The sequence below is a fragment of the Lepidochelys olivacea genome (genome assembly GCF_965140295.1).
Source record: "Lepidochelys olivacea isolate rLepOli2 genome assembly, chromosome: 5".
Lineage (NCBI taxonomy): Eukaryota > Metazoa > Chordata > Testudines > Cheloniidae > Lepidochelys > Lepidochelys olivacea.
In genome coordinates, this window is record NC_140415.1 from 28,237,589 (window position 1) to 28,252,430 (window position 14,842).

A 14,842-nucleotide genomic window follows, 5' to 3' on the forward strand; every position below is an offset into this window, starting at 1 on the left:
AAGGACATTTTTCTTTTTGGAAAAATTTCCAAGAAAGAATTCAAAATTAACCTGAACCCAAAAGGAGCTGCAAGTGCTCAGCAGCTCTAAAAAAATCACGTATTTAGCTACTTAACTTTCTTCTTTTTATGTGGCATCTCCATTACTGGAGATTTGCAACCTAGGCAGCCCATTCCGTATGATCCACTGCTAATCTCTTTTTGGAGGAATAGCCCTTTTCATCTACTCAATGCCCAGCTGAGATCTTCTTTTTTTGGCTTCATCTTCTTCAGCCATCAACTTTTCCTATCAGTGCCTGTAAATATGCATGATTGCCCATTGAACCCATTAAAATGTGCCTTGCAAATTGAATCTTTCTTTTCATAAGATCTAGGACTAGCATTAACTAGGACTAGTTGAGTTCCAATCGTCTCCAATACTTTTTAATTGGGTACGCAGTCTGTCCATGATTTTTTCAGAATTCTTCTATACCACCATATTTTGAAGGATTGTAATTTCTTTATTATGAATTGTTTGAATGTCCGTTTTGCACCACTGTAATTTAACACAGGCCAAATGTAAGTTTTTAAGAGTCAGAATTTAGTTTTCAGACTTATGTCTCCTGTCATCGGATGTTTATTCTTCCAGAATGTCTCTTTGCTCTTGCTGTTCTGCTGCTGACTTTGGTGTCTGATCTTCCATTTTCTGTAATGATGCTTCCTAAGTAGCAATAATTTCTCACTTGCTGTATGGCTGTCTTTCACTGGAATTCTCCTAAATTTAGGCATTTAAATATGAACATTCTGTCCCTAGTGTTATATAGTAATTTCATATATAAATTTTGTACATCTTGTGTAGGTTTTTATGTATGCAATACATTGAATTGTTTATTAGACATTATTTTAAAAGTATAAAGTGTATAGAAATATAGGCCCCAGTTCTGCAAGGTGCTTCAGCAAATGTCAAACTTTAAGTGTAGTCACATTAACTTGAATTGGAGCCAAAATGGATTATCTAATAAACAGTAAGAAAAAGTTTTATTAATTACAGTGAAAACATGGATGCCTTGTCTATATGAATAAGTTGAATCTCTTCTAGCTATTGGCTCTATATTGAGGTTGTGCACTCCTTTGGGGCCTGAGATAATATTAGCCATTGTATGCTAAATTTTCACAATTTTGTGTGTGTTTGTATGCACGAAGAGTGCAGGCCCAACATTTGTGAACACAGAATTAGAGGCATGTTTGAAATCAGCTGAAAAGTAGGTCATTACAGTGCAAGACACATATTGGTATCATTGTATTAATAACCAAAGTCTTGCTTAAGCAAAGTTTTGTTTCTGTGGTATTTTTCCATTGCTGGAGAAAGAAGAAATATTGCTGTCATAGGCATAGGGTCTGATGTGAGGTTTTGGGTTTCACATCACAGGCTATTGCTATAACTGGTTAAAACTATAACTATTTATAATCTATAAATAGATTTTCAGAAAAAGATGTACTTAGAGTTTAAAAACTGAGCACATCTGACAAATGCACAGCATTCTTCTCAGGGTCTATAAACTGGCTTGAAATTGTGTCAATATTAATGGCGTTCATATTATTTTCTTGTGGAAGGGCACCAATAATGATGTAGTCTATGACACTGGTGGCAGTTTAGATTTTGAACAGAACTTGGGTAGCTGTGTGATGAGCATTATTTCCCATGGGCTCAGGCCAAAAGATCCCAGGAAATAATAAGTACAGTTTTAAAACCGAAAGAAAAAACACCCTTTTTGGTAAGCCCTTGGTTTTACTGTAGTTTTCTTTCTAATACAGTGTCCTCTTATCTCCCTTTTGTGAATCCTTACTGACCTTTCAGAATTAAATCATATGGTTCTTATAATTTCATTGTTACTTCCCCTTTCTGACTAGTGTTTTCAATACTGACCCTAATGTAAATAGAATGAGGAGTACTTGTGGCACCTTAGAGACTAACAAATTTATTAGGGCATAAGCTTTCGTGGGCTAAAACCCACTTCATCGGATGCATGCAGTGGAAAATACAGTAGGAAGATTTATATACACGGAGAACATGAAAAAATGGGTGTTGCCATCCCAACTCTAACGAGACTCATCAATTAAGGTGGGATGGCAACACCCATTTTTTCATGTTCTCTGTACATATATATCTTCCTACTGTATTTTCCACTGCATGCATCCGATGAAGTGGGTTTTAGCCCACGAAAGCTTATGCCCTAATAAATGTGTTAGTCTCTAAGGTGCCACCAGTACTTCTCGTTCTTTTTGCTGATAAGGATTAACACGGCTGCCACTCTGAAACCTAATGTAAATGTAATCCAATCCCAACCCCGCTGCCTGTGGTGATCTCCTCATAGCCAGCACAGTCTCCATTTGTTAGTATACATATGGGCTGATTCAGCAAATTTCATGCAAAACTCCATCACACAAGTCCATCCCTACTCAGCAAAATACTTAAGCATGTGCTTAACTTTAATTTGCTATAATATTAATAGAAAACAAACATCAAAGAGGCACTAACACAACTGAAACAAACACAGGTGAAGTGAATTCATTTTGAAATTCAAATAGGTACTTGTAGTATTTTTATTTTATAATATTTGTTCAGCTCTGCTGAACAGCATTGACAGCTATATTTACATTATTTATATTGGGTCTAATCCTGAAGTCCTAACTCAGGAAAAATTCAAATTGATTTAATGTAAGTTTCCGTAACCAGGACTTCAGGACTGAGCCCCCCTAAAACCTACACATAAATTGTAACCTCATATCTCAATAATGTTGTAATAATTTAGGACTTATTTTTATAACCCATATCTTGGGCTTTGTTTCTCAATGACTAGCTCGTATGGAAGGGAAAGGGCGTCCCTATATTTGATAGTAAAGGAGGAATAAGAATGTGGAGATATTCCTGAGAAGATCCTCAGCTGGTGGGAATTGCCAATTGATGGAGTTACAATTCACACCAGTTGAGGACTGCCCTCCCTTCAGTATATTTTTATGGATAATTTTTCTCTCTCATCTTAAAAAAACATTTCCCCCCAAAAAATATTGCTGAGCACACAGCAAAGGAAGTAATTGGTAGAGTGCATGTGTATAAATACAGATTTGCAACATTTTTGCATTGTAGCAATCTTTGTGGTATTTTGCTTCCTCTTAAATATTTACAACAGTGGCATACAGTATCTTACACAACTTTCTGATGGGAAATACTGGAATTTACTTTCTTCCAGTAGATATTCTTTCTGTGCAGTTAAGTAGATTTACTTGTTTAAAAAATATATCAATCTCCCTGTCTAATTGGGTGTTTTTATCTCAAAGCTGTAATGATTTTGCTTACTACGCACTGCAGGACTGATCCTTAGCTGGTATAAATTGGAGTCACACTCCTGATTTCAGTGGAGTTTTGCCAGCTTACACAAGTGGAAGAGCTGGCTGGCCATGAATCTTTAAACACCTTGGTTGAAAAGGCAGTAGTCAGACAGAGCGGATACACAGGGTAAAATCTGGTGCCCCATGAAGTCCACGGCAAACCTCCTGTTTACTTCAGGGGGCCAGGATTTCATCAGTAATATTAAGCGAAGATACACTCTGTCCTCTCTCATGGAGACTTTCTTCCTTAATCTAAAATAAAAAAAATCTCTCAGACTGAAAGCATATGGCTGCTCTCTTAATTATGTGATCTATCATCACCGTGAATTGAGTTCCTACTCTGGGATTAACAAAAAGCAGAAAGGATTTGGAGAAGAGGAGTGTTTCAGTTGGTCCGCAACACAAACATTTGGCTTATGAAAGTTGCCCGGAGCACTTATGCTGCAATTGTGGAAGAAGTCAACACTATCTCTAACAAACCTTGAAACAGACATTATATTGATCCGGTGCTGTCAAACAACAATTTGGGAGCAGACCTTCAGATGGTGTAAGTTAGTATAGCTCCACTGAATTCAACAGAGCTAACAACAATTTATATCAGCTGTGAATCTGGCTCAGAACTGCTAAAATTATTGGCCCAGCTCTCTCTTGAATAGGTTCACAACTTTTCTTCTATTGCAAAAATTGGTAGTCTATTGCACATATTTATTTATTTATCTTTTCTGTAAAGTAATTTCTTCTTGCTTCCTCTATCATGAATGAATCTAAATGTACCTGTGTGACCACCATAGTTCTGATATCAGAGATGCCCCTAACCAGTTCTTCGAGGATTTCATTCTTCACCAAATTTATCCCGAGAGCACAGGCCTCATCACTTTAATATTTCTATTTTAACCACCAGTTACATTAACATTGTCCTGCTTTTATGTGGCAATATAATCATGGTTAGAGAGGTTTGGAACTAAAAAGTTATGAGTTTGTGACCCAAATTCCAACCCAAGCAATCATAAACTTCTGGTTTGATGATTTCAGGCACGTCTAGATGACCAATCTCCTCCTCCCTGCAGGTTATACTGAAAACTTTATATGGACTGATTTTCTCAGAAAGTAACTAAGTAATGGCATAGCATGTGGGAAAAAGTCCACCCCTTTCTATTTTAATTGCTTAAGGGACTACAGCTTTCCATTGCACCAGATACACTGTATCCCATCACACACTTTACATTATGATGGTTTTCATGGTAATTTTATAACATGGCTTTGAAATGAGTCATATTTGCCAGGAGCTTTAAAATCTGATTCTCCTGGTCCTTAGAGATATAAAATGTTATAGCCCAATACACATCTGGAAGCAGAAGCCTTTGGGCTCTTTCATTCACTAACATAACCGACAACTTGCTTTCCACTAGGAGTCACACATAATAACAAAGGGACAAATTCTTCTCTCAGTTAAACCACTGTAAATCAAAAGTAACTCAGCTGACTGAAGTAACAGCAGTGTATACATAGTCATGTGGACAAATATTAGATTTATTAGTACGTCTGTGAGGCAAAAATTTCAGCTCAAATCTTGTTTTTCACTTCCACACTTTAAATTTATGGATAATAAATAATAAATAATAATAATAATAATGATGATTAACATAAAATCATGGAATCTAGAGATGGAAAAGACCTCCAGATCACTTAGGTCAAATCCCTGCCAATGTCAACTGGCCCAATCAGTCATGTATACTTCATGAATATTTTTAAATGTATGGCAGGATATTTTATCTATCTGAAATGACGAGGTAACCAAGATTGAGGCAGTCTGTGACACTTGTTGCTACAGCACTGTTGGTCTGAGAACTCTTTCAGCCAAGACTTTGTGGCATGTTGTATGACAGATGTGATCTCTTCTATTAGATACTAAAAACAAAACTATGGTCTCTGATAAAATGCCTGTTGGAGTTTTTGCTTTTTTTTTTTTTTAAGCTTCAATTGTTTTAGAAATTGATATTTCTGTTTCAAGTGAAACTTCTTTTCTTACCATATATTTTTGTTCTATTTATACCTGTGCTATTATATATATATATATTTTCCCTTTCTAGCAGTGAGGTAACAAAAACCAAAACCTACCAATCAAGCAAACAAAACCCCCCGGTAGTAATCCCTTAGGTCCTGATCCTGCAAACATACATGCACATGAGTAAGTTTATTCCATTGCATAGTTCCATTGAATTCAGTTTGTGAAATTGATTCACATTTTTATGATTACCTGATCATTATCTGAATACTCATAAATAATGAATTACTTGAAGAAGAACAGGACACCTAACTTGATGCTTTTATGTATAAAAATATTCACAAATCAGATTTTAAGACTTTTGACCAACTCTAGTATGTTCTATTTTTTTAAACAAAGTTGCTATTTTAATAGTGACCTATTTTAAATAACTAAAATAAAAAAAATGTACAACTTTGCAAGTCACTGTTTTGTTTTGAACTCGAATCAGAACTGCATTCCCTTTGCTCCAATATATTGTGCATCAGACAGTTAAGATAGTGTCATATTATTTTATTATCTTATTTGATTGTTAATTATTTAATCTGCCAATCTGTGATTTTGGGCAGCTCTCTGTGCCTTCCTCCCCTCCCCCTTCCACTCTTTGGCTGTTGTATCCATTTAGGGTTTGTCCACACAGTAGCTGAGGGGTGTAATTCTGAGCTAGGGTAGATGTACACAAGCTAGCACTGCTAAAGCTAGCATGTTAAAAAAACAGTGTGGCCATGACAGCATGGGTGACAGCATGTGCTAGCCCCCCGACTATGCACCCAGGGAATCAGGGGGGATTGTTCTTGGGCAACTAGCCTGAGCTGCCACTGCTATTTTCAATATGTTAGCTCAAGCAGAGCTAACACGTCTCTCAACCCGAGCTGGGAATCTCACTTCCCAGTTGATGTGTAGACATACCCTTAGACCGTAAGTTCTTCAGGGCAGGGTATGTGTTTGTACAGCACCTAGCACAATGAGGTCTCAATATTGACTGGGCCTATAACAAAAATATTCATGATTATGATTATTGCTGCTTTTTAGTTATTTATTCCCACCTGCAGTTAAATACAGTGATTACAACAACTTTTGTAACATTTCCTTTATCCTTCTTTTCTTCTCAGGTAATTTGCTTCAGAAAGCGTCATCTCTGTGAAGTAATTTTTCTTTAAATTAAAAGGAGAAATAGGAGAGGTACCCTAAATGCCCTCCCTCCTAACTGATTCATACTCATTGCCTTTCAGTTCTGCAACTAATGTTCAAAAGCACAAATGCTCTTCATTCACAGGGTAGAGAAAAGGAAGGTCTTTGAGGTATTTAGGATCTTATCCTGCAACTGATTTCACATGGGTGAACATCTCTACCCACATGAAGCCACAGGTGCAGGACTTCCTCTGTGCAATCAGTTGCAGGGTTGAAGACTTAGGCTGTCAATTTTTTGGGGGAAAGGACCGTGTTTTTACTTGTTTTTGTGAAGTCCTAGCACACTTTTGGGTACTCACTAATAATTATTATTGTTATTATTATCATCTGACTATGGAAAGCCAATAGAGTACCTATGATTTACGACTGAACTGATAATAGACTGCGCTGTATTTCACTCTAAGTGGGAATGGCATTAGTGGATAATACCACAGTGGTTTGCCAGCAAGTTTGCTCGTTCTCTGCTTACTCAGCACCCAAAATCACAGAAGTAAATCCCAGAGCAAAAAGGTGCCAATGGGATGCAGAAAGTAAAAATGATGACACTGTTGCAAAGCTACTATCCCAGGAAGTCCAACAGCTATGAATGATCTGTTTACTTGAAAACTAATTTTTCCAGGAGTTATTTTAATTTAAGCTACCTAAGAACTCACCCATCCATCCTCAAGTACAAGGTATGTTGAGCAACCTACAAGGATATTAGTGGTACCTATTGGAAGCTAGTAATTTTGCTTCGACATAGTTTTATTACTATTATTATTACAGCATATTTGAGGCACTTGACAGCACTAGTACGATCACATGGACTCTTCACCAAAGAGTCTACAAATGAAGTCTCTGATCATGCAAGCTGGTATGCATGGTTGAACCTTTGCACCCATGTGGAGCCAAGTGCAGGATCAAAACCCAAATCATTTATTAAAAATTAGATTTCTAGCCCCGGTGGTTGCAGAGGAAAGCTTGAAAACATGACCTGAGAGCACCCTGACAGCTCAGAAAACAGAGACAAATATGATGAACCTCATATTTATTATTCTTTTAAAATTCCTTGATCTTTTTGGGGCCTGATTCCTAATTTTTTTTAACACTGGTTAGTAATTCTGCTGTTGTTTTTGATTGATCTCTCTGAGTGCTTTTCACAATTTATAGTGTCACTAACTTAAACAGTGTTCTCTACACTGTCACATAGATGAAGATTTGGCCCATGCAATGAATTAATGAAAACACTTAAAAAATACAGTTACACAGGAAAACCAGAATGTAGTGACTGATAAGATTGTGCACTTTAATTAGCCAAGCTTCAGCATGAACTCAGCACTGAAGGAATTAGCTGAATATAATGTTGCACCCATACTCTGTGTTCATAACATGGCTTTTATCATCAATGGACTCACCTCACCACTCTGAATTCTTTTCTCTATGGAGTCTTCATCTGGGCATAACATTTTGTTTATGTGCATTCAGCAGTATGTAAAAACAAATACCACAAAAAGCATGCAATGCAGTGTTCTAAATATGAAAGTAACAAAGGCAATGGGGCTTGTAGACCCATGTCTACAATGGGCCTTTTTGCACCATCATAATTACATTGATGTAGCTGCACCAGTGCAAACCATTAGTGTAAAAAGTGACTTACACTCATACAGCTTAACCACCTCACACAGAGCTTTACCTGTTTGTGAAATGAGTTGAAGTCTTCAGCCAAAGAATGCTAGAGAATTCAAAGTATTATTGTAATTATTAATCTGTGTGACATAACCCGAAAGCTCACTGTGCCAGTATTACTAACAAGCATTCAAAATTCATAAAACAAGCCCAGAAAGATCATGAGATTGAATTAAAATGTCATATTTTAAAAAATAATAATAAATTTGGTGTTTTTTTATTTATCTTCCTAAGCCCTCAGAGTACACTTGGGTCAAGTTTTGCAGCTTTTCTCTTAAACCAGGAGGGAGAGAAACGTTCTTTTTTAAAAATGAAAGCTGAGATTCTTGACTAATCACTTGACTCCTGGAGCTCAGGCTTTAAGAGAAACATCAATTATTGCAAGATTTGCAATAAATTGTGAGAGTTGACAACACTGAGATGCACGGGATTAGTTCAGAGAAAGTGCTTGCAGTCACTATATAGAAAGATACCTTAAACCAACAATTTCAAACCTGGGTGACTTCCATAGAAACTAAGGGTGTTCAATACATTTGAAAATCTGACAACTTCTGCTTATATGGATTTAGGAGCCTAACTTTTAGGTACACATATTTTGAATGTTTGGCCTTAGTGGGTGACACATTTTCCAGAGTCTCAGAAAATCCAACCTGCAGCAATGGCAGGCACACCTGTTTTGGTGTGCAAAACTGTATCTGAAAAAGAGCAATTTATATGCACCTGCCCAGGTGCTGCAAGTGCACCAGTGAGAGGGAAGGGGTCTATCCATGCAGAACTCCTTGCGCAACCAGAGCCAACATTACTTATTTTGCACAAGACAATGATTGCATGCACACAGCTCTGTATTTTAGACAGTGACAGGCTGGTACTCACAAATACTGGAGGCATGTTTGCAGAGGCTCTCTGTATAAAGCTGTCTCGGTATTTATGTATAGGTGATCACAAGCCTCGAAATTCAGATTGGGATTACTATTGCCAAAAAATTCAGAGGTTCTTGCTTCTTCATAAAAAATGAGCCAGATCTTTAGCTGATATAAATCAGCATAGCTCCATTGAAGCCAGTAGTGACACAATGATTTACACGAGCAGATGATCTAGCCTGGAAGCTGTTTGTGAAATCTGTATTCAGATCTGGATCTGAATTTCAAACAGCTCCAAATTTGGAGGACACTTGATTCTGAGGTTTTGCTTAAGGCCCATCTTTATAGATACATTTTAAAAAGGTGCTCTCAGATTCATGCATTGACCTTAAGTAACCACACAAACGTTTGGGCATTTAAAATGACAAACCACAGTGTATCTAACACATGTAGCTATTTAGCTACCCATCTCCACCAGGAAATTGCTTTGCGAAAAAGGACATTTTACGACAACGCCTCATTTTAAGCAAACAGAAAATAAAAGCCTCATAGAAGAAATACTTGAAATATTTGATTCAAGTTATAACCACATCTAAGCAATTTTCAGAAACAAATACACAAATTAAAGAAGATGCACCTTCTCCACTGGGTAATAATTGGAAGAATCAAATGATTTTTATTTTGCAACTATTTTTCTCTTGCTTTCAGTAGGTTTTGCCCTGTGCAGGGGACAACACTTGCAAATGAAAGGCTTAAGTGGGATTGGCGTGATGCACAGGCCTTACACTGTCCTGAACACCATGGGAAATTTTACCCTAATTAATTAAGTAGTAAATCAATACATAAAATAAGATAAAAAAAGGACTCACTGTCTCTTGCACTATTTTTTCGGAATCTTTCCAGCTCCACAGTTGGGGGTCTGCTGGGCTTTTGGGGAGGCTGGCCCAATTTAAATAATGGAGGTAATGCTTTGCGCTTGGGAGTTGTAGAATTCTTGTCTCCCTCTTCTCTCTCACGGAAGCTGCCCAATGGTCCTCCTGCAGCAAGCTTGGCAGTTGGCTTGAGGAATTTAGGAGGAGTTGGACCAGAATCTTCCTGATTAATTTTACTGAGGAAAATATTCTTGGCGACCCCCGATCTATTATCTTCAGTCTTTTCTTCAACATTTTTTGGGACCTGTCCTGCATAAGCAAGAGAGCTTGGGGTGCTCCGATTACCAATAGATTTCAGAGTCACAGTAGGAAAATGACCACCTGGGGAATCGGTTCCATTACTGCTGTTTTCTGCTGTTTCCTTTGGTAATTTAAATGAATGTATTTTTGGTTTTGGGCCTAGAGAGCCTGAAGATCCCTTAGTCAGAAAAGCATGTCTATTGGAAATATCTTCGTGGTGGGAGACATCAGGATTTAGAGAAGGTTTTTGCCCAAGGGGTGGTTTAGGGAAAAGAGGCTTGGGGTCATTTTCTTGTGATGCAGCAATGAACTTTTCTTTAACCCCAGCTAGTTTGGGGAATGCTGGTTTTGGCTCACTCTCTTGTGATGCAGAATTAAAATTCGGCTTAGGTCCTGGCGGCTTTATGTCATTCTCCTGGGCAGTAGAGCTAAGGAACTTGTTTACAGAAGGTTTTGGAAACATAGGCTTGGGTTCTTCTTTTGACAGTTCAGTGGCTTTAGGACCCAGATATTTAGGGACTCCAGCTTTTCCATCAGCTTCTCTGTTAGCTGCATTAACTGGAGACCCGAACTTGTGTGCCACAGGGTTATGTTTCAGATAGGGAGGTTTTGGATCCCTTTCTGTTTTATCTTCAATAGAAGGTTTTACTCCAAATGACGGTTTAGGAGATGCAGACTTGTGAAAGGTATTGGGACCTGAAGGAGGACTGGTAAATTTCTCAAGTGCAGCTTTCCTTGCCTGTAGTCCTGAAGATGAAGGTTGTCCTGGGATTTTGAAGGGTTGATTGCTAACCGAAATGTCCTCTGATGGGTTGTTACCAGTGTTAAATTTCGCCATGAGGGACTTCACATCTGCCTTGCCATTCTACAGCCAGAAAGAACAAAAAAAGAAAGAGCAGCAAGTGAGAAGTCTTAGTTGCAATGTTCACATATACTGTACTTTAAAGGGTTTCCTGGTCTGAGGCTTGCAGCACTACTGATTGGTTGGGGAGATATTGTGACATATCTTCCTGTATGGCTAAAGAAGTTGAGTGTTTTGTTATATCTTTGCCGTGGTTAAACATTTTTTCAGAGTTTTCAGTTCAGACATTTTTTTTTGCTGAGTGGTTCTGTAGCTACTGTGCTGTTATTGTAATCTCTGTTCTTCTTTTCTTTTTATTTGCAGAAACTGGAAGTGCCACATTATACATAAACCTCTCCTTAATTCTGTAAATAACATCGCTAAATAAAAATTAGGCTCATCAGTCAGATTAAGCTGGTTTAGGGCCCAGATAATATACATAGTGTTATCTTGCCAACGATTTTGTGTTAACTGGAACTCTCTGGGATTTTGTTTTTTCAGTTTTCCTTCCCCCTCCTTTTTTCTCCCCTCCCCTCCCCTTTCTCTATTTTTTCTTTTCTATTTTGCCACTGAAAAAGGGGGACGGATGAGGTGGGGAGGAAACCGAGGGACAAAATGGGCGGGGAGGGGTTGAAATACTGTATACACCAAACGGGGTTTTTTTCCTCCTGCTTTCTTGAAAAAAATTAGAAAGAAAAAGCAAACCCAACCCCCATGCATACCAAAAACATTTTGTTTTGGTGAAGATTTCTGATTGTTAAAAAGCCCAGGTTTTGTTTGTTTATTTTATCAACTCTGCTCAGCACCTTGCAGGATCAAGCCCCAGATGTGAAATGAGCACAAATGCATGACACACATAGGCCATACTATACTGAAGGTTCTATGTAATTCTGGAAAAGGAGGAAGCAATGAGTGAACTGCCTTATCTCACACCCCTTTTTCTACCCCAGATCCTGGCACTGGGGGTAAGATTCAATCTCCGAGAAGTCTATATCAAGGATACCCTTGGAAAGAATGGCTCATGAGAGACTGTCTCCTAAAACATACTTGCTACAGCAAATATGGGGGCATATGCTACCAGATGTGCAGACTATTTGAAATGGGAACTGTTTTGTTTGCGCATTCGGTTATCACCATTTATTAGCCTCAAAGTTAAAGTGCAGCGTTTACCATTCTAAAATGTGGGGTGATGTGTGAGTTGTCTGCAAACAAAGGAATATCACTGCACAGAACAATACAGCATAACTTCCGTACCGAGGCAAAGGGCTGAACAAAACTCAGAATTTTTGAAGGAGATAGAAGAGTTACCTATGTGCAGTTTGTTCTCTCACCCTCAATAACAGTGGGCAGTAGAACAGTTTTCTTTAGATTCACACTGTGCTAGTTATGTTTAATTCTGATAATAAATTAACCTACATGCACAACACACACTGAATCAGGGTTATCCACTGCTTTTGCCTACCATGTTATTGCAATGAATTAGATGAACTGTTTATGAATCATTCTAGCTAGGTATTTCTGGATTTAGTTTTTCTGCATTTCTCCCCTATCCTTTTAATGGCATCAGACATTTAGTCATTCCACACAGTTTATATACTGTACTGTGCAGTCACTTAAATAATACAGAAAGTGAACTAATGTGGGTGTTGTTTAAGAATATAGATAGACAAACTTCAGCCTTAAAGCACCCCATTGTTATCTCTGTACAGCTCTCTTGCTTATGCAGGAAAGGGAGGAAGTTCACATTCCCTAGAGATAATACCTGGTTTAAACTAACTACTATGAACATGCGTGTAGTTACCAGACTAAAAGCTTCAACGAGCACTGATTTGCTCAATGGAAAGAGAAATTAATATCAGAGCCACAAATAGAACCCAGGCGTTCTGGCTCCCCGGTCTCTGTCCTCACTACACTTTTTAATATTGCCCTATTTATGTCACAATACACATATTTTAAAAACTTTGCAATAGAATCCTAGCAATCAGAGATGTGGCCATTTACACACGTAGCAATTCACACGTGGCCATTTAAATTGATCCCTATAATCATACCGTGTTAAATGACAGTAATGTGAAGCTCACAGATACGAGCCGGTCACAGAATCTTACCATAGCTCTTTCCAACAGGTGTTGGAAATCTGGCTGCTAATAAAAAAGCTTTTTCTGTTTAAATCTGAGGTCTTGATGAAATAAAATTTCTGGAGCATCTTTTATTAAAAAGACAAACCATATGGAAAAAAATTCCAAATCCTACCAAACTGAGGCCGAGATGAATTGCTGCAAATAAACTCCTTGTAAATCGAAGATAAGAATGTAAGAATGGCTATACTGGGTCAGACCAATGGTCCATCTAGCTCAGTATTCTGTATTCAGAAAATGGCCAATGCCAGGTGCTTCAGGGGGAAGATACAATACTTCTGCCTTCCATAGTACACCTTCAGTGGAAGGATGTTTTCAATGGCAGGATAACAGTATTTGCCATATTCCATCTGATTTAAATAATACAGATTATTTTGGTTTGCATTATTCATGGTAATTTGTTCTCATATTATTTGGGCACAGTGCTTTGCTAATTCCCTTTGTGAGTCTTCTGGGTCTTTGCAATAGGCAGCACTTACTACATTTATATATGCTTTCAAAACGTAATAAATCATTCACCTAACAGAATCAAAGGACTGGAAGGGACCTTGGGAGGTCATCTAGTCCAGTCCCCTACACTCATGGCAGGACTAAGTATTATCTAGACCATTCCTGACAGGTATTTGTCTAACCTGCTCTTAAAAATTTCCAATGATGGAGATTACACAACCTCACTAGGCAATTGATTCCAGTGCTTAACCACCCTTACAGTTAGGAAGTGTTTCCTAAAGTCCAACCTAAACTTCCCTTTCTGCAATTTAAGCCCATTGCTTCTTGTCCTATCCTCAGAGGTTCAGAAGAACATTTTTTCTCCCTCCTCCTTGTAACAACCTTTTATGTACTTGAAAACTGTTATCATGTCTCCTCTCAGTCTTCTCTTTTCCAGACTAAACAAACCCAATTTTTTCAATCTTCTCTCATAGGTCATGTTTTCTAGACCTTTAATCATTTTTGTTGCTCTTCTCTGTCCACATCTTTCCTGAAATGTGGTGCCCAGAACTGGACACAATACTCCAGTTGAGGCCTACTCAGAGCAGAGTAAAGCGGAAGAATTACTTCTCAGATCTTGCTTACAACGCTCCTGCTAATACCTCCCAGAATGATGTTCGCTTTTTTTGCAACAGTATTACACTGTTGACTCATATTTAGCTTATGGTCCACTATAACCCCCAGATCCCTTTCCGCAGTACTCCTTCCTAGGCAGTCATTTCCCATTTTGTATGTGTGCAACTGAATGTTCCTTGATAAGGGGAGTACTTTGTGTTTGTCCTTATTTCATCCTATTTATATAGACTATTTCTCCAGTTTGTCCAGATCATTTGGAATTTTAATCTTGCAACCCCTCCCAGTTTGGTATTGTCTGCAAACTTTATAAGTATACTCTCTATACCATTATCTAAATCATTGATGAAGATATTGAATAGAACTGGACCCAGAACTGATCCCTGTAGGACCGCACTTGTGATGCCCTTCCAACGTGACTGTGAACCACTGATAACTACTCTCTGAGAATGGTTTTCCAACCAGTTTTGTACCCACCTTATAGTAACTCCCTCTAGGTTG

The 14,842-nt window shown here is 38.1% G+C and overlaps 1 protein-coding gene across 2 annotated transcripts in view; it reads right to left on the minus strand.

Moving 5' to 3' along the window:
* FYB1 (FYN binding protein 1) overlaps positions 1 to 14,842 on the minus strand; it is a 124,490-nt gene that overhangs the window by 58,998 nt on the left and 50,650 nt on the right. For both annotated transcript variants that reach the window (XM_084629147.1, XM_084629146.1), the window contains exon 2: positions 9,998 to 11,165. In XM_084629147.1, coding sequence (XP_084485273.1) covers positions 9,998 to 11,165 — 1,168 coding nt within the window. The remainder of the gene's footprint in view (positions 1 to 9,997; positions 11,166 to 14,842) is intronic.